Genomic DNA, 27,112 nt, shown 5'->3' on the forward strand with positions numbered 1-27,112 from the left:
TGTAAAAACCAGTCTAATGCCACCTAATTTGGGGTCTCTTTGCTACAGTGGCATCTGATTTCTACATGAGCTCCTGTATATTTGGGACAAAATGACTCACGGGAGGCTTTGGTTTATCACTGCTGGTACCAGAACTGGTTGCATTTTCTTTGATCTGCCCTTTAGATAAGGAACTCAACAGAGGTTATTCCAGGTCATTTGCTTTTTGGAAACTGTACATCTGCAAGCTTTAAAGCAGTAGGTTCAGACTTCCTGGAAGAACTGACACTTGAAGCTGACTAGGGTCTACTTGAGTTCATACTCACTTTGGCTAAGCCACAGTACGAGGGAAGGGTGTCCAGGAATAACGCTTCCATTTTTATCTTGTTCATTCCTGAAAATCCAACAGGAGATTCTTTTCACTCCCTAAAATTAACTGTTCTGTGTATAAAGCATATCTGGATATCTGATCTTAAATGGAAATGTTATCTGAAAATGGCACCATCTTTTCTAAAACTTTAAAATTGGCCCTTTTTTATTTTTAGCCCTGAGGGAGAAGGAAGGGAATGATTACCAAAAAAGCTGGCTGGTTCCGTTGCTGCAGTGTATTAATTCACTGGTGATTATCTCTAGTGGGGATAATTTTAGCAGAAAATATTCTCTTCTCAAGTCCAAAACCACACTTATTAAATATTGTAAATGAAGTAAAAAGTGAGCCATATTATCCCACGGCAGGTATGGGGAGAAGCCACCTGCAGGTTATGTAACGGTTAACTCCCTTCTAAAATCAGACCAGCCTGCTCTCCAGCTCTGCTCTCCACAAGCTGCAAGACTTTCAGAAAGTTTCTTCATCTATAAACTGGAAAGCCTGTTACTTTTTGTAGGGGTTTTGGAAAGCTTTCATAGGGTAAGGCATGGAAGCACTTGGCATGCTACCTGACACATGTTATGCAGCAATTATGAAAAAAAAGGAAAAAAGGGAAATAAGGATAAGGATTTGAGACTAGAACTGTACCTGTAGGCAGTCGCTAGGAGCCAAAGTCACCCAAAGCGTGTATGTGTCCTACTTGCCTCAGTCTAGATGAAGACAGGAGGCCTAACTGATTTTTCTACCCCCAATTAAGGCCATTGGAGGGAAGGTCAGAACTGTAGTTTAAAACTGAGGCAGCAGTATCATGAGTTGGTGGTAAAGAGACCAAGTAAAGAAGGAAAAGGCGGCAGAAGGGTAACATGGTATTGCAGCCAAGAAGAAGGAGCAAACATCGTCTGGGTGCATGAAGAGACATGGAAACAGCCAGAACCACTTATGAGCCCCGCCACCCCTTGATTGAACACTCGTTTCTTCAGCTCAGAGTCAAAGCTTGGGGCTCCACCAGGCACAGTGGTTCATGCCTGTAATCGCAGCGCTTAGGGAGACTGCGGTGTTAGTATTGTTTGAGCCCACGAGTTCAACACCAGCCTGGGCAACAAAGGGAGACCCCAACTCTACAAAAAAAAAAAAAATCTTTTTTAATTTTAAAAAAGCTTGGAGCTTACCGAGATTTGGCTGGGATACTGCCATGGACCTCTGAGGCACTGGTGTGGAACTGACAGCAGGGTGGAGGTTCATATGATTCAGGGGCTGATTCATCGCCTTCCTAGGGTCTTGCCATGTGGTGATTTTTTCTATGTGACTAAAAGAAGGAAAACAATTAATTATCTTTTTAATTGTCAGCATCATTATCATCATCACCAACAACAGCATAATAGTTAATGACACTGATTCTTCCCTTAGGATCTGCTTGAGTGGTTGATAGATTGTGCTTGGTTTCATCCAAGGACATACTTGCCTATTTTTCCCTGCATCTTGGTTAGGCCACACTGGGGATTCTCCAAGCAGCTCTCTAAACACAAGCCCAAGACACTGCTGTCCAGACAGCCCTTGCATGCAGTGAGCCCCACTGAACTTCCCCTCAGCCCGTGGAGCTTGTATTCCCCAGCACCTCAGTGCTTCTCGGCCATCCAATCACTGGAGTGCCATAGTGTGAGCTCCTTCCTGGAAGGGGAGCCATGCTGACCTTCCCAGCCAGTCCCCCATACTGTCCTGACTCATAGAATTGACATAATGAGGATCCCTTTGGCTGTCATCAAGCAAAAGATGGGCCCATGAAACCAGCTTCTGAACACCACATTAATGAGCTCTCATAGTAGGAGTGTAAGGTATTTCGAGGTCCCCAAAGGTGACACATAAAACCCTCAAGAAGCCCACTGTCACCAAGCAAGGTGACAATAGGGTAGCTGGAAGGCAGAGTATTAGAAAATAATAGTAGGAAAGTCAACTAGTGCCAGCTTATGGAGAAACTTAGATATTGAGGCATGAAGGTTTACAAGGGAGAAGACATGATTACACGTTTGATCACATACAACTTCCAGTTTGTTAATGTGACTTAATCACAGAGAAACTAGCCCAACATGAAACATGAGCTTCTGCTCAGAGTTTCCAGTACATTCTAAGAAAGGTGGACATGGCCTCCAGCTTTGCCTACCACCTACCAAATCACATCACAGGTCACTCCTGGTACTTTACAGACCCTTTCCCACTCCATCAAGCTCTTCCTTTAGTGAGAGTTTATTATATATATGTATATATATATGAGTAGATTCATCCTGTTCCTCTACTTTGTTTTATAAACAGTATCAGAAATCTTCCTTCTCCTTCTCCTTCTTCTTTTTTGTTTTTTTGAGACATGATCTTGCTCTGTCGCCCAGGCTGGAGTACAGTGGCATAATCATGGCCCATTGCAGCCCCGACATCCTGGGCTGAAGCAATCTTCCCACCTCGGCCTACTGAGTACCTGGGGCCACAGGCACCTGCGACCACACCTGGCTCATTTTTTAAAAAAAAATTTTTTTTGTAGAGGTGGGTGTCTCCCTCTGTTGCCCAGGCTGGTCTCGAACTCCTGAGCTCAAGTGATCCTCCCACCTCAGTCTCCCAAAGTGCTGGGATTACAGGCACAAACCACAGCGCCCAGCCCAGTATCAGAGATCTTTCCATATCCATCAAAGACAACAAACATTGATAGAAGAAACTGAATGTTAGCCCTTTGTTTTGGGCCTCACAACCAGGCTGGTCTCTTCCAGTCAGGCCCCCACCGTTGACCTTCCTTAGACATACAACAAAAGAAGAATGATTGTTGTTTCGGTTAAACACACCTCAATTTTGAATAACAATGGCCTCCTTTGAATCTTTAAGGTAGGAAACCACTTTTACTTTCATTATGTTTAATCAGTCTAGAAATTTCCTTGCATTGAAGTTGTATTTGTCTTTTCTTTTCAGTCTGTTTCCTCACTTTTAAATGCTTCCTCCGCTAAAATTGTTATTCAGATTTCTTAATGCAAGACTTGAAGGTATTGCCAAGGGGAACTCATCCATTGCCTTGAGTGAAAACTTGGGTCTAAAGGTCTAAGGTTTTAGAATACATGTGATTTAAAAAAAAAAAAAAAAAAAAAGGCCAGGGGCAGTGGCTCATGCCTATAATCCCAGCACTTCGGGAGGCCGAGGCGGGTGGATCACCACAGGTCAAGAGTTCGAGACCAGCCTGGCCAACATGGTGAAACCCCAGCTCTACTAAAAATATAAAAAGTAGCCGGCATGGTGATGCGCGCCTGTAACCCCAGCTACTCAGGAGGCTGAGACAGGAGAATCGCTTGAACCCGGGAGGTGGAGGTTGCAGTGAGTTGGGATCATGCCACTGCACTCCAACCCAGGCAGAAGAGTGAGACTCCATCTCAAAAAAAAAAAAAAGATGGGGAAATACTGAAGTAAAGAGATGAAAATCATTTCCCTAAGTATAAAATAATAATAAAAACAATAGTTTTAGTTTACACCTTCAGTTTAACAATTGTAGTTCTGTTTAAAGCTTTCATAAAATCTGTCAACTTCTGGGCAGGTGGAAACTCATAGCCAGCCTCAGGCTTGTCACAGGCCTTCCAAGTGAGGAACTAATTGATGAGGATGTCAAAATTAAGTAACTCCCTTTAGCAAAATAATTAGACCTAAGAAATGCTTTGATTATTCCTTCAGAACTCATTCTATTAAAACAGCATGTTTTCCAAGGCAGACATGTGCTACATAGTTTCCACTCTGGTACCAGAAGGAAAAGAATCCTTCTCTCTTTCATAAACCTTTCTTAGACTCTCTGACATCATGGATATTGATGTTGTGCTAGAACCAACATCAGCACAGGCCCCGGTTAGATGTGGAAATATACATCATTTGCTGGAAGATGCTCAAGGACACTTCTGTGGTCAGAATTTCAGCTACCAGCTGTAGGAATAATACAGGAGCTGGAATGATGCATTCCCATGTGCTGGTCCCCCACTCTCCCCTCCTGTTCTGAACAAGTGGGCTGTAGCTCCTGAATGCGGCAAGAGCAGGAACATCTAGCATACGAAGCCCAGCATCTGAAGTGGCAGATGAGTTCATCTTGCCTAAGGAGTGCCAGCACAGCTTGCCAGCCTAAATCCCCTGGGACAGAGTGTGGGGCCTTCTGGGTGGACCTCATCCTGATAGTTCTGACCCCAAAGATGTACAGCTTACCCGTTGCTTGAAGTCCCAGCACTCCTGCAGTGCAGTGGGAGCCTCCATGGCCCATCCTTCAGAAACTCCACACCCAGCCAACACATTTAAAGGAGTTTTGTTCCCAGTGGATTTGTTAATTAAAAGTGTCACTCACAGTATTCCCCAAAGGCTGGAGTACAAGAGGGAGCCTTTCTTAAGTGAGCAGCTCTCATTGCTCCAAAACAACTCTGAGAAGAAAGCCACTCAAATTCCTGGCTCTGCAGACCAGTCGACCTGACATCAGCTGTAAGGCTGCGCTAACATGGTGTCAAGAGTAGCTCCCAAGCTGAATGCAACAAATAAGAGTGAGCTATTGCTCACAAGAGGCACTTAATACAGCCTTGATGATTTCATCTGAAAACTAAATTCTCCTATTGTTCTAATCACTTAGTGCCTCAGGCTCCAGCTCCCCCTACTTCCCACCACTTCCCAAACCCAGGATACGCCATTCACTCTTTCACTCTGCTGTCTCATCTCTGCTCCCTCTCTCAATGTTACTGAGTCATTTCCTTTCTCGTATTTCTCAGTGTAATCTCAGCGTTTGCCAGGACCCACAATTTAGCTAGATTAATCCCCACTTCCCCACTACTCCCACCTCCTTCCTGGCTTCACTCCCTTGCTTAGTCTACTTCAAGAAAAAGTCTCTCTGCTGTTTTAAAAGTATAACTTCCCTTGGAAATACACACACATACACAAGCATATTTAACCTGCCTACATATGTGTATTGTATAAATACATACACTGTACAGGTTTCATATTTGAAAATGGAACAAAAAAGGAAAAAGAAACATACCAAACTATTTATGGTGATATATGCAAATAACAGGCTCACTGGTAATTTTTTTTTTCTTATCTAAACTGCTTTGTACTTTCCAGGTTTTTAGCAGTGATTATGTATTGTTTTCACAACCAGTAAAAACAAAAATACTAATGAAGGTACAAAAAGACAAAAAAGAAAATTGATGCATGAATACACAGGTCATAAGGTATAAGCAGCACTTTGGGAGGCCGAGGCTGGCGGATCACCTGAGGTTGGGAGTTCGAGACCAGCCTGACCAACATGGAGAAGCCCCGTCTCTACTAAAAATACAAAATTAGCCGGGCGTGGTGGCACATGCCTGTAATCCCAGCTAATCAGGAGGCCAAGGCAGGAGAATTGCTTGAATCCAGGAGGCGGAGGTTGTGGTGAGCTGAGATCGCACCATTGCACTCCAGCCTGGGCAACAAAAGTGAAACTCAATCTCAGAAAAAAAAAAAAGAGTTCCTGAAGATCAACTACAGACTTGGCTCCTATCTTTGTGTGGCTCAAATCAGGAGACAAATGGAATCAATCACCTGATCCCATGCTGTTTATAAAGAAAAAGAATAGCAGTTCCTATGGGGAAGAAAAGCTTTTCCTGACAGTAAAAAATTTTTTCCTCGACTTAAAAAAAAGAAAAATCCTCTACAAGTGCCTCCCATGGAGAGCCCTGGTGGTATGTGGGGTTAACGGTACCTGTAACAAATATAAGCGGGAGTGAGCTTTTTCCCCTTCCTTCAAGAGCCCCTTGGACCACTACTTCCCAGACAGCCTCCTTCTCTCAGTCCCAGAAAGACCAACCAATTCCTGGCCTCCAATTACATTATGAGTCTCTGCTTAGAGAACTGCCCAGGTTGGACAAAAGCATGGAGTTTGCTAAGGGGCAAGAAAGGTCACCACGTCTGTGAGAAGATATTTGGCTGGAAATGGTAGGTTATGAAAAACCATGTCGTGTGAAATCAGTTTTCCCTCGTGGATTAATATTTTCCTCAAGAAAGATACAAATGTAGAAAGCCATTTATTTATCAGGTAAATTGTGTGTTTGGGGTTAAAATGTTTTGAAATTGGTGGGGCGGCACGCCCACCCTCCAAGTCACCCTCCCCTCAGACTGGCTTCCCCATTAGCCTGCGGAGGGGGTGTTAACTTTGCTCCAGTTTCCTCCTCTCAAGCCATGGCTGCCTCCTTCTACCTCCTTCACGATCTTTCACCTTGATGAGGGCAATGGCCTCTGGGCTTCCCTTCTGCCAATCTTTCTGGTTTTCCTCCTTTCCTCCCCCAACCCTCTCTGCCTGACAATCCATTCACTATCTCACCTCCAGGCACATGTCCCAAGGATACCTGGTATCCAAGTCCCTCCCCCTGGGTCACCATGGCCCATGAAATAACAGCACAACTCACATAGGCATCTCCCGGACACAGCAGCCTATTGCCAGACTCTGTGGGCTCTGCAAAGACCACACGCAGTTGTGGAGTCACATATACCTGGGTACCTGGGTTTAATATTAGCTCTGCCCCTGTGTGATCTAATTGGATATCCTAGTCACACTACCCATATGAATGAGACAGGGGTAAAAAAGCTAACAGTATACTGGTTCCTCACTGTGAGGATAAAGCAGGTCTGTTTTGGGAATATTATGACCACCAAAGTCACCTACAGATTTCATGGCCAGTTCTCCTGGCTTCCCAAACTCACTCAGCAGTGAGTGCAGAGAAGGCAGCTCTGGCCTCGAGTCCAAGGTTGGCAACGCTTGGTTCAAGTTTTTTCAACAACCATGGATCGTATACCTATTATGCATGATGGGTGATGTACTGGCTAGGTGTAAAAATCAAAAACACCGTGCAAACATAGTAAAGGCAAAGATAAAAATCTTACCTGTAAAAGTAGAATAATCGGGCCGGGCGCAGTGGCCTGTAATCCCAGCACTTTGGGAAGCCACGGCAGGCAGATCAACTGAGGTCGGGAGTTAGAAACCAGCCTGGCCAACATGGAGAAACCCTGTCTCTACTAAAAATACAAAATTAGACGGGCGTGGTGGTGCATGCCTGTAATCCCAGCTACTCGGGAGGCTGAGGCAGGAGAAACACTTGAACCGGGGAGGCAGAGGTTGCAGTGAGCTGGGAGAGCGCCATTGCACTCCAGCCTGGGCAACAAGAGTGAAACTCCATCTCAAAAAAAAAAAAAAAAGGAATCCTCCAGCTTCTTGCCACCCAGGAAAAGGCCTGGTGTTTTTGGATGAATTTACCCACACTAACTTTATGATGAAGGAAGCCATACAACAAGGACTTTCTGAAATAGAGAATCCCATGTAATATATTTTGTATTGCTGGAAGCATACAAGGATATAAAAATAGGAATGATTACAAGTGCTTCATTTTGGAAGAATTTAAAACTATTAGCAGCATGTTGCTTATTTCTATGAGCAAAGATTTTTGTCTTCAAACATAAGTGTTTTGTCTTTTTTCTGCCCACCATTTATTTAATAAATGAGAGTTTCATACAGTGTCAGACATCAGGGCTCCCCTCCATCAGCAGAGTGGTTAGGACAGGACCTGGAAGCAGCCTCCAATCTGCCTCTTCTTTTGCCACAACCTAGCTGAGCAGTTAAAGAGAACCACACCAATGAGATGAGAATTTAAAGACAGCCTGGGGTCATAAAACCAAGGCAGACTGGTTTAAAACTCAATCATACTCACTGCTCCCTGTCTTCATCCCCTCAGTGAAATTCCTCTGTAGCCTCTGTCCTTACTACCTCTTTTTTTCTCTTCCAGTAGAATACAAGCTCTTCCAGAAGAAATGTTCCACAGATAATGGTAGCCAGGTGTGGTGGCTCACACCTGTAATCTTAGCACTTTGGGAGGCTGAGGCGGGAGGACTGCTTGAGCCCCAGAGTTGGAGACCAGCTTGGGCAACATAAAAAGACCCTAGCTCTTAAAAAAGAAAAAAAGCTGCCAAGCCTATGATATTTACAAGCCCCATTTAAGTACAAGCAAACTGTCTTATTTCAGAAAATCAGATTTTTACAACTTTTTTGATTTACTAGGCCAATTCACCATCCTCTTAATGTTAAAAGAAATGTACATACTGAAGACAATTAGCTTAAAATATGCTAAATGAAACAGCTTTGCAACTTGCTTCTTGTGACTCAGTCCAATTAGAACCACTAGTGTTAAAAATGGAAACTGAAACGGATTTGGAAGAGGCTGATAAATTCCCAGATAGGGCCTGCCAAGTAAATCTGACCCACTGTCAGCAGACAACAAACGCTATGCCAATTTTTAATCCTGTACCAGATGGCAAGAAGTCTTGCCCAAGACTTATATTAAACTTTTAAAATTTTCCTCAATTGGAATTAGAATACAAGTATGCAAAAGGTGGTTTACTTTCTCGTTGTATGTTGGGGATAAATACTGTTTGCATTTAAATCAAATTAAACATTCTATCAGTGTGTTCTTATTTAGATATCAAGACCTAGGAAATGACATATATCTTACTCATATCTTATATTTCTTTTAGTAGTACCTTTTGTTTTGCCAACGGTACTTAGCTCTGCTAACCAATACCAGAGATGAGTCTTAACCACAAGAACAAAGACAGGGGTGGTATGCACACTTACTAATTCTCCCAGGCCCAGATGCACACTTTCTCCAGGTAGTCCCTCTGCTGTCACCTAAAACCAGAATGCAATGGGAGCTGAGCACAGTGGAAGCCCACTGCAGTGGGAGCCCATTGCAGGAGAAACCCCAGGGAGCTCATCACAGAAGGGAGGCCACATCACAGAGGGAGCCCATGACAGTAGAAGCCCCATCGCAGTGGATGCTCAGCTCACCACTCACATCTAAACTAGCAACCCGACCTGATCATGTTTATAATATTAAGATTAGGTTTTTTGTTTGTTTGTTTGTTTTTGAGATGGAGTTTCGCTCTTGTCACCCAGGCTGGAGTGCAATGGTGCGATCTCAGCTCCCTGCAGCCTCTGCCTCCCGGTTCAGGCAATTCTCCTCCTTCAGCCTCCCAAGTAGCTGGGATTATAGGCGCGTGCCACCACACGTGGCTAATTTTTGTATTTTTAGTACAGATGGGGTTTCACCATGTTGGCCAGGCTGGTCTAAACTCTTGACCTCAGGCCATCCACTCGCCTTAGGCTCCCCAAAGTGCTGGGATTATAGGCGTGAGCCACCGCGCCTGGAGATAATATTAAGATAAGTAGCCATCCAGTACATTGATCCCCTCTGCTTAACTTTATCAGTCTATTTGCATAATGTGGAGTTGGCTTTTGAACTTCGATATGTTGACAATCAGAAATAAAGTAATGGCTCTTCACATGGTTGAAGAGATACATAGCTTAGGTTTTATTGTATTCCTAGATACCCTAAAGTAATCAATCTTCCTCCCACGTTGTCATTCTTTCTACCACCGTAATTAATAATTCTTTGTCCCAAAGCAGCTTTTAAAACACTATTATTGGTTACAATTATTCTTCCATTCTGCCCCAATCCTAAACAGCACCATCTCCTGCTATTTTTAATGCATTAGAATAGAAGATACAAAGAGGTAAAAGTCAAGCTGCCAATGTGCACAGCTGACACATCTATTAGCAAAGCATTCAGAGTTTAAACCCCAAAGCTATTAAAAAAAAAAAAAAAAGACTCATGCCATATAATAAAGGTGACTGTTCACACAACAGAAATGTGTTAGATGAGAAAGTTCATCCTTCTTTGAAACCACAAAGAATTTATAGTTAAAAGTTTCCGGTCAGATTTTCACTTAGGCAGCTCATCAAACATAGCTGCAGTCTGACACAGAAATAATAACTGATATATAAATAGGGGATTTTTTAAGGATCCTCTAATAAAAGATGATACAAGACCAGAGAAGTTATTTCAGTGTATGGTTCCGGTCTCTACCATTCACTTGCCAATTCAAAAAATTTCAGCGTTCTCTGGAATTCCGAATGAATGGCAGGGATTGTATTTTTAACTACCAGGCTCTAATCCTCGACTTCCCTCACAGACTTGCCAAGAAGCCTCCACTTGTTTAAGTTAGCAGCAGTAGGCACAGCAGCCATGTGAAAGGTCTCCTAGTCCCTCTGCCCTGGCCAGCTGTGGTGATCCATCTCCCTCACGTCCTTCCCACTGAGCACCACCGACTTTTCTGCAGACTCATTCTATCTGAACCTACTCAGTCAGGCAGAAGCTGAGTCAAGCAAAGCTGCTGTCAGCCCCAAAGAGCAGATGAGCCAAATCAGGACTGTAATACCCACGGTTCCTGCAGGGATTCATTTACCAGAGTTTTGTCCCTGGGGTGGGAAAAAAAAAAAGTGGCACTGTGAAGTGCCATTTCCCAGAGAAAACCACTTTGGAAGCCTGGTGATTCATCAAGACAGCCCCAGGTGTGACTCAGGAACCTCACTTGAGAAGGTGAACAGTCCAGCCACTGTGTTAGAGACACCCCGTCATCTGCTCCATGCACCCCAACAGCACCCGGCCCTGGCAAGCCTCACTTTGCCTCTGCAAACTGAGCAAAATTCTTGCTTAACCTCATTTTTCCTATTTTCTGAAAACATAAGAAGGGGGAACAAAAGGACTGGGAGTTTTTGTTGCTTGTTTGACTTGGGCCAAGAGCCATATTAAAGAACTTTGGCTGCATTGCAAACAATTTTATTATTAGTACCAGCATTTTTTTTCTCTTCTCATGCCAGGATCAATAATGCTATTAAAAACTGTATAGTCCAGACACAGTGGCTTATACCTGTAATCCTAGCACTTTGGGAGGCTGAGGCAGGAGGACTGCCTGAGCTTAGGAGTTCAAGGCCAGCCTGGGCAACATAGGGAGATTTTATCTCTAAAAAAAAAAATCAAAATATTAGTCGGGCGTGGTGGTATATGCCTGTGGTCCCAGCTTCTTGGGAGGCTGAAGCGGAAGATTACATCAGCCTGGGAGGTCGAGGCTGCAGTGAGCCGTGATCATACCACTGCACCCCAGCGTGGGTGACAGAGCAAAACTCTGTCTCAAAAATAATAATAAAATAAAATAAATAAAAGATGTATAAATCACCTTAAGTTTATTGTGTTGGAACTCCACAACAATGTGAGAGTCTATTTCACAATATTATTTCCAGATGTCAAGTATAAAATATGTACTTGGTTGAGTCTTTATTTCACTTTTCTCCTTTCTCACAAACAAAAACATGGGATGAGAATCAGAAGTAGAGAAAAGATGAGACGCTTTATGAATAGTGAATTATTATTATTATGTTTTTTTCTGAGACAGAGTTTCACTCTTTCACCCAGGCTGGAGTGAAGTGGTGCAATCTCGGTTCACTGCAACCTCCACCCCTCAGGTTCAAGCGATTCTCCTCCCTCAGCCTCCTGAGTAGGTAGGATTATAGGCGTGTGCCACCACACCTGGTTAATTTTTGTATTTTTAGTACAGGCAGGGTTTTACCATGTTGGCCAGGCTGGTCCTGAACTCTTGACCTCAGGTGATCCACCCGCTTCGGCCTCCCAAAGTGCTAGGATGACAGGCATGAACCACCACGCCCGGCCACATGAATAGTGAATTCTAGAATAATTAATAGGAAGTGGAATGTATTCATCCATTTTTTCATTAGACAAGTATTTACAGCGGGGTACATCTTCCATAGGGATTCAGTTCCAAACTCAGTTTTCTTTTGTTTGAAAGAGATGCTGCCCAGGCTGGACTCCAACCATTGGGTTTAAGTGATCCTCCTGCCTCAGCCTCCTGAGGCTGGGTCTACAGGTGCATGCCATCTCGCTCTGCTCCCCAAAATCAGTTTTGGCAAATGTAGAGTGTGGTGAAAATTACCACTGAAAAACTTTTGAATATACAGTCTACTAGGCTTTGTGTATGTTATATTATCTTTCAGTAAGTCCAATGTGGCCAGTTTCTTCCAGGGTTAGAATATGGTGCTATTTCTACACCCAAGATCCAGATGAAGTGATGCTGTACCCAAATATGTATGCTGGGATTTGCTAGGCATTCAGTGATGAATTCACGACACTTAAACACGCATACAGTGATGAGTGCCTGTAATATCCAGGCCCTCAAGGAGCTGGCAGTCAAATGAGCGGGGAGTAGGTGGCAGTGAAACAACGAGCAGTATGGTGGTAAACAGCACAGACTCTATTGTTTTTGTTGTTATAAATGGTCCAGAGCCTGACACTCTATCTCAATAGCTGTATGTTAGAAATGTTTCCCATATCAACTGCATCTAACATCTAGGAATCAGCTTCAATCTCACAATAAGTCTTAAAAAGAAGTTTGTATTTTAGGGTAGCCACTAAGCTACTCTAAATGCTAAAATACTTTGAAAATTGTTTTTCCACGCTCTCTGTGCCTAACACATGTTTTTAACATGTTTTTTCCAGTCGTTCTTAAATGGGACACTGACCCAGTGCTTGGCTGCTCCGAAGCCACTCCAAATGTGAAATCTGTCGAAGCTAAAACTGCACTGCCCTCCTTTCTCTTCTTTCTAATGGGGCCAAATGAATTAAATGTCACTCATCCCAAAAAAGAAGGCAAATCCTCTTTAAAACCAAAAATTCTTTTGGGTTAGGCTAGCTTCTTCTCTATTCATGTGAAGAGATTTAATTCCTTTTTGTTGGTTTTGTTTTTTTCAATTCTGGGAAGAGGATGAGCCACCCTGGCTCTGGCCATCAGAGCCACTTTCTTTTTGCACATGTTTGAAAGGCATGACACAACTTGAACTGGAAAAAGGGCTGGCATGAACCCCGGCGTCTCAAGAGAGACTAGAGTGCTTTTCAGAGTGAGGGTCCCATTTTGCAAGAAATTATTTGGAGGATCAAAGACAAAAACTGAGGCATCAAAAGGGACCAAGTTAGGCTTCAGAGGAAGGGGAGAGTGCTACTGGGGACCTTGAAAATAATTATCAGGAAACACAGCTTATGGTTCACATTTCAAACCCAGCCTACAACGTTTCTTTACATGTATTTCTTGGCATCTTCAGTCGAAAATATCACCCAAATGAGGCAGAGTGGTATAGTGGATTTGAGATCTGCTTCTGCCATTAACTGATTAAGAGACTACTCTAAGTAGCATCTCCAAGCCTTGGTCTCCTCCATTGTAAAATGGGCATAAGAACATCCATTACATGAGGCTGTTTTGAGAATTTCTTTTTTTTTTTTTTTTTTTTTGAGACGGAGTCTTGCTCTGTCTCCCAGGCTGGAGTGCAATGGCGCGATCTCGGCTCACTGCAAGCTCCGCCTCCCGGGTTCATGCCATTCTCCTGCCTCAGCCTCCCGAGTAGCTGGGACTACAGGCGCCTGCCAACACGTCCGGCTAATTTTTTGTATTTTTAGTAGAGATGGGGTTTCACTGTGTTAGCCAGGATGGTCTCGATCTCCTGACCTCGTGATCCGCCCGCCTCGGCCTCCCAAAGTGCTGGGATTACAGGCTTGAGCCACCGCGCCCGGCCATGTTTTGAGAATTTCATCAAATAACAAAAGTAAAGCACCTAGCACAGTGCCAGATATACATGACACACTATAAATATTAGTTCCCTTCCTTTCCCTTGTGAAAATCTATCCAAACTGTTTAAAGGGATTTGAGTAATTCAAATGCAAAAAAAGAAAAAAATCAATAAACACCTTATAGTACAATGAACACAAGAAAATGGAGAGAAATAATGGTAGACATCAATTTACTGCAAAAACTACAGATATACTTGATTTATTTCGTGTGTGTGTGTGTGTGTGTGTTTAAGATGGAGTTTCACTCTTGTCACCCAGACCGGAGCACAATCTGTGCTCACTGCAACCTTCACTTCCCTGGTTCAAGTGATACTTTTGCCTCAGTCTCCTGAGTAGCTGGGACTACAGGCATGTGCCACTACGCCGGGCTAATTTTTTTGTATTTTTAGTAGAGACGGGGTTTCACCATGTTGGCCAGGCTGGTCTCGAACTCCTGACCTCAGGTGATCTGCCTGCCTCGGCCTCCCAAAGTGCTGGGATTACAGGCATGAGCCACCGCACCTGGCTAATATACTTGATTTCATATAGTCGAGTAGTTAAGTAACAATTGACCCAGAGACAAAAATATTCTTAAAACACAGAAGGTCTAGCTAACCACAAGTCTCACATAGTTCCCCCACCAGCACCCCACCGTTTGTTTGTTTTGTTTTGTTTTTTTTTTTGCATTCTAATAATAGCAACTCTCAGATTCAGTGTGAGAGGCAGCCAAAGCTGCGATTCCTTTAGTGCCCTTGTTGGTAATGAGTGCCTTGGTGGTAATGAGCATCTCATGTCAGCACAAGATTTTCTCTCCCATTTAAAGTAGAAAGGGAATTTCAGCTTGAAGTAAAAAGCACAGTAAAATTGAATGCTAGCAAAAGAATAACTAATGGATTTCCATTTTTCCTAATAAAGAAATGCTCAAGAAGTTTTAATCTAATTTAATTTTTCTAATAATTTACAAGGAGATAATAGTTCCAAAATGTGAGGGGACATACCAGGTACAGAAATGCAGGAAGCTTTGAAGGTTCTATGACTTCAACTAATGGAAAAACAGATTTAGCCTAAAAAATGCTGTCATTTTTAAACAAGTATGTTTATGCAAACTCCAAACAGTAAGTAGCTTTGTACCCACAAGTGGATGTTAATAAAAAATATATGATTGATTTAATTTTTTACTTAACGAAGTACAGAAATATGTACCTGTTTCAATTATGACTTCAGACCCCATCCTTCTTCATGAAAGTAGCAGATAAAAATCATATAAAATCAACAACTACTTGTGCATACATAACTTTTTGTTTTGATATACCTTTAAACTTATAGGAAAGTTGCAAGAATATATATGGCACAGCCATCTACTGATTCACCAACTTTTTTCTTTTTTAAGTTAGTAGCATTAGAATAATCACTTGTTTCTAAATGATCCCTCAGTGATAGTAATCCTTTGACTAGTCACTTTTCTAACTTTGAAGAGAAGTGAATTTTACTCTGTAACATTCACAAGATAAAGAAAGATGAAAAAAAGCTAAGACAAACCAATTTGAATAACCAAATCAGGAAACCATGTGTGATACTGTGATATATTAAGAAATAAATCTGTCACCATTGCCGATCTAGAGCTCCTATAACCCTTGTAGATAGAGGTGCTAGGAGAATCTTTGGTTTTAATATTTGGTCTTTGACCTCGGCTCCTGACACAGAGCTTCTAATCCGTTGGAATTTTCTGGGTGATAGGAACATCTTTTATTTTAATGAGGCGACTATTGGTGGGCTCCTAGATAGCCTTAGGAAGGGGCTGGTTGCCAGGGGGAACAAACCACGTGGCTGGAGGATTCGAACTTTCAGTCCTACCCCCCATCCCAACCTTCAGGGAAGGGAAGAGGGGCTGAAGGATGAGTTGATCACCAGTGATGTATTCAATTATGCCTATGTAATAAAGCCTCCATAAAAATCCGTAAGGATAGGGTTCAGAGAGCTTCTGGATAGCTGAACATGTGGAGGCTCCTGGAGGGTGGCACATCCAGAGAGGGTGTGGAAGTCCAAGTACCTTGTTCTATATATCTCTTCCACCTGGCTGTTCATCTGTTCATCTGAATCCCTTGTAATATTCTTTCTAATAAATGGGTAAAGGTAAGTGAAGTGTCTCCCTGAGTTATGTGAGTCATTCTAGCAAATGGATCAAATCCAAGGAAGGAGTTAGTCAGAAGCACAGGTCACCACCTGTAGCTTGCAATTGGCACCTAAAAAGGTGGGCTGGTGGGGGCGGTCTTGTGGGACTGAGCCCTTAGCCTGTGACATCTGATACTATCTCTGGGTAGATAGTGTCAGAATTGAATGAAATTACAGGACACCCAGTTGGTGCCTGCTAGGGAATCAGAAATGCTGTGTTGGGTGGTATGTGAGGGTAAAAAGAAAAAAGTTTGATTTTTTTTTCCCTTCAGACCTGGTGACACCAAGTTTTTTCATAAAATCTAAAGTAATAAAATTTCAGCAGTAATGATGATGACCCCAATGTCCTTCCACTGAAGGAGAAAACAGACCCCACCCAAAAGGTGGGAAGCGCCGGCAGATGATTCCTTTATTTATGGAGCTGCTGATGGTCACACCATGGTGTAATACAAACATTTCTGTCTAAACACTAACTTGGGCAGAGCCACTTTTACACTGTGCCTTTTATTTAATTGACAGGAAGTTTTTCAAAACAGGAGAGAGCTGCCTTACTTTGATTAATGTATTAATTCAACTGGCAGCCTCCAAATAAGTTTTCTTAGGAGTAGAGGAAATATGTGCAAATAACATTAAAATGTCCTTCCAGTGCTTGGAATGAATGTTCTACTTGTACAGACATAGATTTTGAAGAAAAAATTATAAATAATAAAATCTCCACCTCACTCTTTATAGAATGTATGATTTAATAAACAAAAGAAAAAATGCAGCTTCAGAAAAATAGCTTTAAAAATGCCCATAAAATGCACACAAAAGAACCTGAAAACTTACTGCGGGTTATTCTCGCATATTACTAGACTTAACTTGGTACCATCTTTCTGGAGAGCAGTATATCAATATGTAACAAAAACCTGGGAAAAGCTTTGATTCAGTAAGTCCATTTGCACAAAGCTTTTATTCCCAGAAAACAATTAGATGGGAATGACGGAGATGGTTGTTGCTTTGGAATATCTGCTCTCCCTTTTTAGGTGCTAAGTATGGCCAAGAGACTAAGTTCTAGACAATGAACAGAAGTGCTGTGTGGGCTTCTGGGAAAGGTTTTTAAAAGGAAGCAACAGACATACGTTTCTGCTTCCCACCCTTCCATCTTTTCTCCAGCCTGGCATATGAACATGATGGCTGGAGCTGCAACAGACAGCTGGAATTATGAGGAATGGAAGCCACTCAGTAAGAACAACTAAGCCGAAAGACAGGTGCAGCGGAGCCATCAAACCAGCTCTTGAGTTCCTTAATTCAGATTTCCTTAATGTTAGAGAAATAAATGATCTCATTTCGCATCCCTGTAAATCACAAACATGACTCCAAACCAATACAAGTATGCAGAATGTATGCTCAAGGATGTCCACTGTGGTTTTGTTTCTATCTTTAGTGTATGATGATAGAATGGTTAAACAAATTATGGTACAGTCAGACAGTGGAAGACTGAACAGACATGATAAATTACGTAGATCTGTATTTTCTAAAATATATTGTGGGAATGAACATAATCCCATTTTGGTAAATAGAACACATATGAATGAGGGGGAAGTAGGCTTTACTCATATCTTTACATTTCTTTGTTCTTTTTGTACAATAAGCATTATTTTTCTAATCAGAAAAAAAATGAGAAAGCTATCCTCCCCCCCAAAATGAACCCATTTCCTGCTTAAAAAATGATGCTGCATTCCACATTTGAACCTATACCTGCTCATTACAGCCTCTGAAAATAATTCCACAGCTATAGTGCAGGACTGAAAATCTTGTCTCTGCCTTAACTGTGAGTTGGAAAAGGCGCCACCATAATACTCCCATGAGTGCTTAGCCTAAAGGTGCTCTGAACTAGAGAGAGGCACAAAAGGGGAAAAAATGCAATAGAAGGAAGGGATAAAGAGGATCAAGGGAAATTCTATAATTAAGCAATATTTTATGGCTGCCTCTGGCAGCTGTTTGAGTGAGCGGGAGAATCTAAACGAGGTGTCAACAGACACAGGAGTTGCCCTCTCCTTGGGCAGATCCAGCAGGGCCTAGCGTGTCCTGTACTTCACAGGACAATCTGGGGCATCTTATATCCAGCACCTGTCAGCCTGGGAGACTCCCAGCTGCAAAACTGTTATTGCTGTCATCTGCCTAATCCAGAAGGGAGCGGCATTTATTGTATCTAGAAAGAAAGATTAGGCTAAAATATCTTTGACTGCTCTTATGAAAGAGAATGCATGCCTCATGTAACTGTGTTTGTTTTCTTCTTGTCCCTCCTGACTTTTTCTGTTTTTATCAAAGGAAGAAACCTACTCTTGCAGCTGTATTTTTCATTTTTAACCCCCACGTTAATCATATATTCACAACAAATAATGGTTTAAATTTAGTCTGACGACCAGCCACAAGGCTCCTTCTCATCCCACTATGAGGCACATCCTGCCTTCAGACTCTTTACGCAATTCTCATTGACTTGGAGAGGAACCCTGTGCAATGAATTAAACAGGATATAGACCATCATAATTACCAGAGGAAATGGTATTTTCTTTACAGGATACATTTAGGTTTTTCCTTTCCATGAGATTTTTTTTTTAATGGTGTTAAAATGAAAGGAGACTTTAAAGCAGCTTTCAACTTCTCAGTAGCCCCAACTATGGACTAAATGCAGAAGGCCTGACACACAGCAGACATTAAAAAACTACTCATAGAATAAGTGACTGAATTAAAGGAATGAATGAATGAACATATTTAATGGGTTTACTTTGACAAATCATTTTGCTTCTAGGTATCAAATGTAACAATTGAATCTTATTCACATCATATATGTTTTTATCTGTAAGTACTCATAAAACTAATCTAGGAAGATTTGTTCCTTACTTGCCCCAGAAAGGAACATATTCTAGAGAATGCTGTCACATTCTATTAAACAAATTGAATCATTATCAATTTATTCCTGTTGATTCTGCAAACTGCTCGGCTGAGCCTCTACCAGGTACTATACACCATGGGTCCTGAAAGTGCACCACATCTAGCATATAATAGACACTAAATAATAAATGTATGTTGAATGAATTGCTACTTATATTCCTAATAATGACAATCATGGTAATAAGGATAGTTACGATAATAATTATTCATATTAACTATTAGTCATAATATTCACAATAACCATGCTGTTAATGTCTGATAATAATAGTTGACATTTACATACCATTTTATGGCTTCAAAAATTATCTTAACTTGATCATTACATAACAGGCTTACTAATCTCTGTTTTTAAGAAATAAAAATGGGCCGGGTGCGGTGGCTCACGCCTGTAATCCCAGCACTCTGGGAGGCTGAGGCAGGCGGGTCACCTGAGGTCAGGAGTTTGAGACAAGCCTGGCCAACGTGGTGAAACCCCATCTCTACTAAAAATAAAAAAATTCACCAGGCATGGTGGCGGGTGTAATCCCAACTACTCAAGAGGGTGAGGCAGGAGAATCGCTTGAACCCAGGAGGTGGAGGTTGCAGTGAGCCGAGATCACGCCATTGCACTCCAGCCTGGGTGACAAGAGTGAGACTCTGTCTCAGAAAAAAGATACAGAAACAGAGTTGGGTGAAGTAAACCTACTTAATAAGTTCTTAGTTTCCCTGTGGTAGAGCAGCATCAAATCTTGTTCTCATAATAAGGTCTAGGGCTTTTTCCATGATACAGTACTGCCTTGTGAACCCAAAGAGGCTGACGTGTATAACTTGGGCCATTAGGAAGGAAGGAAAAGAGGAGGTGGACCGTCAGCACTGCTGATAGCCTGACTTTGTCCTGGAACAATATCTCCTGCAGGCTTGGTCCTCCTCTTGCTTCAGTAACACACCACCATCCCTCCTTGTCCCTCCTGAAACCCTTGAGTCACGCAGTATGTCAACTTGCCTGCAAAACTTAGCTTTTTTTTTTTTTTTTTTTTAACAGCCTGGTTTTAATTAGGCATATCCTGTCAAGAAAAGGGACTCTCATGACAATAAAACAAATTAGGTCCATGTGATCCTGTAGTTGTTAGGGAGAAAGGAAAGAAAGAAATACAAATACTACTTAAAAAAACATAAATACAAAGCGGAACCCCAACTCTCCACTATGACCTAAAAGGAAGAGGTAAAAGGACTCTGAAGATAGATCTGGAGATGCAAGGCAACAGCTGAACATGCCATGAGCAATGCTGGAACCCTAAGCCAGAGCTGGGGATGTGATTCTACAGGCCCTGCCGCTTGGAAAGCCAAAACCTGTTCCTTCAGAAGCCAGTCTCTGATAGTAACTTTAGCCTAACTTGCCTTCCATTTTTATTAATGCATTTAATATTATATTGCCTTTAGTTTTTATTAATGTTTTTATTATTTTAATAACTAGTGAAAATATTCAAATAGGGCTGTTTTATAAAATGTGTTCAGTCTATAATAAGCTATGTAACCAGCCTTTAAAATTGACTATATAATTGTAATTACTTAACTAAAATTCAAGATGTACATTAACTTTTCCTAAATTTTTTCTAAACAAAAAAAAGTAGTAGAGATAAATTCCAATTTTTCTAAGAAATTACCTTTTCATGATAATATCTTATGTTTTTAACATTTACACAAAAAACATTTTTGCAATGTATTCTGAAATTAAAAATAGTTATATTAGGCCGGGCACGGTGGCTCACGCTTGTAATCCCAGCACTTTGGGAGGCCGAGGCGGGCGAATCACGAGGTCAGGAGATCGAGACCACGGTGAAACCCCGTCTCTACTAAAAATACAAAAAATTAGCCGGGCGTGGTGGCGGGCGCCTGTAGTCCCAGCTACCCGGAGAGGCTGAGGCAGGAGAATGGCGTGAACCCGGGAGGCGGAGCTTGCAGTGAGCCGAAATTGCGCCACTGCACTCCAGCCCGGGCGACAGAGCGAGACTCCGTCTCAAAAACAAACAAAAAAAAGTTATATTAGAAGAAACATTTCATTTTGTGTTAAGAATTGTAGTCGTTTTAAATGACTTGAGAAAAAAGTTCATGTTTGCATACTCAGACATATAATAAATATATTAATACAAAAGTGCAGGAAAATGTACAAATATTATCATATGTTGCCGAATGTGAGAAACATTGCAGGGTGTGGGGTGGGAAGGGTGGGAGAAAGAATTAGTGAATACAAAGTCATTGTGAATTCACCAAAGGGAAAGACACTTCTGATTCTGCCAACTGCATCTGGTATTTCAACCTAAAACCTACTTCTTGGGTAACAAACGCTTTCAGGTTCAACCAGACTGTGAGGAGACACAGCTATGGGGCATGGTAACCTCAATTATGTTCTATAAGACATTAGTCCTAGAAGATAATCGCCCTCACCCCTGCACCCAAAAGGGTTCTGTTATCAAATAAGTATGGAAAACACTGAATGTTATATTCCTCTCCTAAAATTTATACAATACATATGCATATAAAAGATTTTAGGTTTAAATTAGCTTAATCCCACATTTCTGTAATTTGTTTTATGTGTAACTTTTTTCACTTAGTTATTAATATCCTATAGAATACATTTTAAGAAGTTGCAAAATATACTATCTATGGTATTTATTACAAGCATGACTTCAGATTCAACAGCATTGTCTGAACACACACTGTGCTTCTGACACTGTAGCAATATTTTATACCCAATTGACCAGAACTAAAAAAACTACAGGCATTCCTATCCAAAGTCACTGAACAAATTTAAGTACAATGCTATGAAGCCCTGATGCCAAAGCAGCCCAACGACAAAGTTCATTCAAAGCAGAGCTAATATAGATTACAGAGATCAATCGGCATATATCAGAATATATATATACAGGCATATATGTATGTGTATAAATATATATGCATATGTAAAACACACATGTAAATTTCCATATAGCTTGAAATTAACTTGTGTTTTTAAAAAGTGACCTGAACTGTTTACACCCAGAAAGCTTTTAATCGTCCGCTGTATTTTAAAATCAGGAGCCTGTATCTATTCTTAGTGTGCTTTCGAAATAAAGCTTCCCTTGGTTCGGGGTCACAGCTGCTGCAAAGCACTCTGGGTGGCTCCTCTCCATCCTTTTGAAACAGCTGGTGGGAACCTAGTATAAGGCCTTGAACCCAGCTGTTCAATCTTACTTTCTAACTTTAGCAAGTCACTTCTCCACTAATGTCACTGGGGCATGCCACATTGAAAAACACACCAGAGATGGTAGATTCCTATCCCTGCTAAAAAAAAACTCCAGGCACACCGAGCCAAGTTACACTCATGTACCAATCAGAGTATCACCCAGATACCGACTGCAGGATCCACGTGATCTGATTTAGGCAGGGCATACCAATGATTTAAGAAGGCTTCCCTAGACACCACAAATAGGCATGCTGCCATCACTCCTGCCAGTTCAGTGCATTAGAAAGTTACCTACTACCAGTGGCAGAGCCCCACAACCTAGAATCTAGAAGACCATGAAAACCAACCTCAGATTCAAAAGACTTGCACATACAGTGTGCTGTCTGGTGGCTTTCGTCTCCACAATGTTAATGCACTGTAAACTACTCATGAAGCCCTCATAATGTAATTGCTTGTATTTAATTGATTGTACATGCCCTCATCTTAGTTTTCTTTCTTTTTTTTTTTAATTGCATGCTCATTGTAATTACTTGCCCCAAAACCAGGAGATTTCAGAAATATTTGACTGTTTATTACTCTTTGAGAATTACTAATTAAAATAATTTCCTTCAGTGAAAAGGGTTGCTCTTTTCCTGATTCCACTTCGACACTGCTCACCACTGAAGAGAACTCTAAGAATGCCTTGCTAAGCTCCCCTGTAATTGACTGCCTCCTTTGTTAACATATGCGTGGACTTAAAAAACATTAAACGACTTATACAAATGGAAACAAAATGCTCTTTGAGTTCTATTGATAACTTAACCTTTAGTGTTTTGGATGAAATCCCAATTCTAGGGAAGCAGGGGGAGCCACTGAATGAAACCATTATGTAAAACATTGTTGTGGGAATTATTTTGTGTGAAAATATATACAGTATATCATTTAAAATGTCTTTGAAGGTGGGCTTTCAAAATACATAATTAAAATATACATATTTTGTATGGCTTCTCTACTTCGTGCTTCCTTTTTCAGGGAAAGAGAAGAAATTTTCATAAGGCAAATGAACCCATGACGCTGGATGTCAGGGCAGTGGGTACCCTTGGGGAATCTGGAAAGGGCGCTTTTTTGGAGCTGGGAAAAATCCTATTTCTTGGGTCAGAGGCCTGCTTAGGTGGGTGTGTTCAATTTGTGAAAATTCATCAAGCCGTTTATTTATGGTTTGTATACTGTTCTACAAAAATTCTACTTCATTTCTTAAAGTAATCAACAGAAATTACCTTAATTTTTTTCAAGTAATTTGTATAAAAGACAAAGGGATGTAGTTTCCATATAGCAGAAGCCTAAGAATTACTCCGAGGCATTTACAAGGAATAGAAATTAAGACTGTGGTCAGGGGGACTCTCTGAACTTACTGTGGTTTAGGAGTTCCCCCTCCCCCTCAAAAAGACTGTAGTTGATTTTTCTATTTTGATTTTTTTTAAATGGTGTACAATATTTGGTTGGAGCAAGCCGATGTAAAAAAAAACACATCTGAGACCATTAGGAATATTTGAATATGTACTGGATATTAAATAATATTTTAAGAAATTATTGCCTCTATCCTGATAAGATACAATAAGAAATTCACAAAATCATGTATGCTGTATTTTTGTGAAAATTTTTAACCTAATTTAATTATAAAGAACCCATCATGTGTGACAGTGGTCTAAAGTTTTTTTTCAAAACAGGTTAAGATGAAAAACAAACAAAATGGTCAGGGGTAGAGACACTTTTTGAATCAGGAGAAACATAATTATTACTAAATGCAATATGTGAATCTGATTGGATCCTGCACTGGGGAAAACAGACACACACACAAACACACACACACACACACACACACACAGAGCTACAAAAGACATTTTTGGAACAATTGGGGGAATTTGAATAAGGGCTAAATATTAGGTTATATTATTGTACTAAGGTTAATTTTCTTGGGTGTAATAATAGAATTTGTTATGGTATAAAAGAATGTCTTATTCTTAGGAAATGCATTCTAAAGTACTTAGGGAAAATCTCATATTATCTGTAACTTCTTTTTTACTTTTTTTTTTTTGAGACGGAGTGCTGCTCTGTCACCAGGCTGGAGTGCAGTGGCACGATCTTGGCTCACTGCAACCTCCGCCTCCCAGGTTCAAGCGATTCCCCTGCCTCGGCCTCCTGAGTAGATGGGACTACAGGCACGCGCCACTACAACCAGCTAATTTTTGTATTTTCAGTAGAGATGGGGTTTCACCATTCTGCCCAGGACGATCTCAATCTCTTGACCTCGTGATCTGCTCACCTTGGCCTCCCAAAGTGCTGGGATTACAGGCATGAGTCACCGTGTCCAGCATTGCCAGTAACTTCTTTTGGAAAAAGGTTAACAATTGCTGAACCTAGATGAAGAGTAAACTCTCTTTCAACACTTTTTCAGGTTTGAAAATGTTCAAAAACAGGCCGGGCGTGGTGGCTCACGCTTGTAATCCCAGCACTTTGGGAGGCCAAGGCAGGCAGATCACGAGGTCAGGAGATCGAGACCACAGTGAAACCCCATCTCTACTAAAAATACAAAAAATTAGCCAGGCGTGGTGGTGGGTGCCTGTAGTCCCAGCTACTTGGGAGGCTGAGGCAGGAGAATGGCATGAACCCGGGAGGTGGAGCTTGCAGTGAGCCGAGATTACGCCACTGCACTCCAGCCTGGGCGACAGAGTGAGACTCTGTCTCAAAAAAAAAAAAAAGAAAATGTTCAAAAACAAACGAAAAAAATAGGTTATTGTTGGTTTTGTCACACATGAAAATAGTAATTTTGTTATGCAGGAAAATGTTCTTCTTTTTTAGAGGCACCTATTTAAGTATTTAGGAGTAAAATATCATATATTTTATTTGCTTTAAAATACTACTATTAAATAACATATTAAACAAATATACCAAATATTAACAATTCTTAAATCTAGGTAAGGGGTATATGGTGGGTCATTACACTATTACTCTCTCCTTGCATGTTTGACATTTTATTACATAAAATGTGATCAGATTTTTTTAACAATAAAATCCTTCCTACGTCTTCTTGGTTCAAGTTTCCAAAATCAACTGCAGTAGAATTCCACCCCAACTAACATTCATATTATGGTTCAAAGTTCTCCATAATTGGGCAAGGCGCGGTGGCCCATGCCTGTAATCCCTGCACTTTGGGAGGCCGAGGCAGGCGGAACACCTGAAGTCAGGAGTTCGAGACCAGCCTGTCTAACATGGTGAAACCCTGTCTCTACTAAAAATACAAAAATTACCCCGGGCATGGTGGCAGGCACCTGTAATCCCAGCTACTCGGGAGGCTGAGGCAGGAGAATCACTTGAACCCAGGAGGAGGAGGTTGCAGTGAGCAGTGATCACACCACTGCACTCCAGCCTGGGCAACACAGCAAGATTCCATCCCTCAAAAAAAAACAAAAAACAAAGTTCTCCATAAACTGATATTGTCTTGGGAGATATTATTAGCTCCCAATGGACTCAAAATTCTTTGTACATAAAATCAAATAGCATATTTCCCTCTATCTTCCAGTTACAACAAAAATTACAGTAAAGGACAGTAAGTGTTGTAAGAGAAGTAGTGAAGTCTGTTCTGAAACTGAAAGTTGTTCGATGTTTTCCAAAGACAAGCCATCATATTCCTGCCCTGCTCTCTCAGACCTGGCACTGATAACACAACAGGCTTCAGGAATTCATTTTTCTTCTGAATCATTCTCCACTAGGGAATTAGTCCTGGCATTTCTAACTCCCTTGCTGGGCACAAGCAAGCCCTGGCACGACAGCTTTCCCAGAGAAATCCCTCTGTAACCTGCTCCTCTGTCAGCACACTGATTAAGTTAGAAAAGGTGAGCCCACTTCTCTGTGGCTCGCTGACCTCAGGACATGAGGAACTGTGGATCTGAATACACAAGGCAACAGCCGTAGTGCAGTAGATCTGCTAGTGGATCTGCCACTGGTACACATTTTCCTGACTGTGAGGACAGAGGCTGAAGAGCACTCAGAGCAGTACCTGATGCCATCATCTCAGACTTTGAAGCCATGTTGCATAACAGACAATGATGTGGGCAGTGGCGAATCTCGTTTGAAGGTAAGATCTGCCACTTACTAGCTGTGTGACTTTGGATAAGCTATTCAGCCTCTATTTCTCAGTTTCTTTATTTGTACAGTGGAGATATTGCACAGTGGTTAAGACGTCTGGAATCAGATTGTGTTCCAATCGCAGTGCCTACACTTTCTACTTACATAAACTTGGGCAAATTACTTAATCTCTTGGTGCCTCCACTTTCTACCAATACCTATGACATACAACGACCTTAGAACAAAACCTGGCAGATAGAAAACCATCAATAAATATTAGCTACCATTATGATTAGGACACAATGATCTACTCCATAAAGTTACCCTGAAATTAAAGTTACTAAGGCATGCAAAGCTCTTAACATGGTGCCTAGAACACATAATTGTTTAATAAATGTTAGCTATTGTGATTTGGCTTCACAATAACTGTTAGGTAAACAGTGCCAATATTAGTATTTTTATTGATAAGGAAGCCAAGGATCAAAAAGACTCGGTGACTTTCCCTCTGTCATATGCTGACAACAATGACTTTACTATTCCATCCTCATGCTCTTCCTAAAATTCTCTATGCCTTAAGGATCCACTATAAAGACAAGAGAAAAACTAAAATAGGCCAGGAGCCTATAATCCCAGCATTTTGGGATGCCAAGATGGGTGATAGCTTGAGCCTAGAGGTTCGAGGCCAGCCTGGGCAACATGGGGAAACCCCATCTCTACAAAAAAAAAAAAAAAAAAAGAAAAGAAAGAAAAATTAGCTGGGCGTGGCAGTGCACATCTGAAGTCCCAGTGCCTCGAGAGGCTGGGGTGGAAGGATCACCTGAGCTCAAG

The 27,112-nt window shown here is 41.4% G+C and overlaps 1 protein-coding gene across 5 annotated transcripts in view; it reads right to left on the minus strand.

The window, feature by feature from the left end:
• WWTR1 (WW domain containing transcription regulator 1) overlaps positions 1 to 27,112 on the minus strand; it is a 228,422-nt gene that overhangs the window by 54,952 nt on the left and 146,358 nt on the right. For all 5 annotated transcript variants that reach the window (XM_055247820.2, XM_063620239.1, XM_063620238.1 and 2 more), the window contains one exon: positions 1,516 to 1,652. In XM_055247820.2, the coding sequence (XP_055103795.1) occupies positions 1,516 to 1,652 (137 nt within the window). The remainder of the gene's footprint in view (positions 1 to 1,515; positions 1,653 to 27,112) is intronic.

Source organism: Symphalangus syndactylus, chromosome 17, assembly GCF_028878055.3.
Source record: "Symphalangus syndactylus isolate Jambi chromosome 17, NHGRI_mSymSyn1-v2.1_pri, whole genome shotgun sequence".
Classification (NCBI taxonomy): Eukaryota; Metazoa; Chordata; class Mammalia; order Primates; family Hylobatidae; genus Symphalangus; species Symphalangus syndactylus.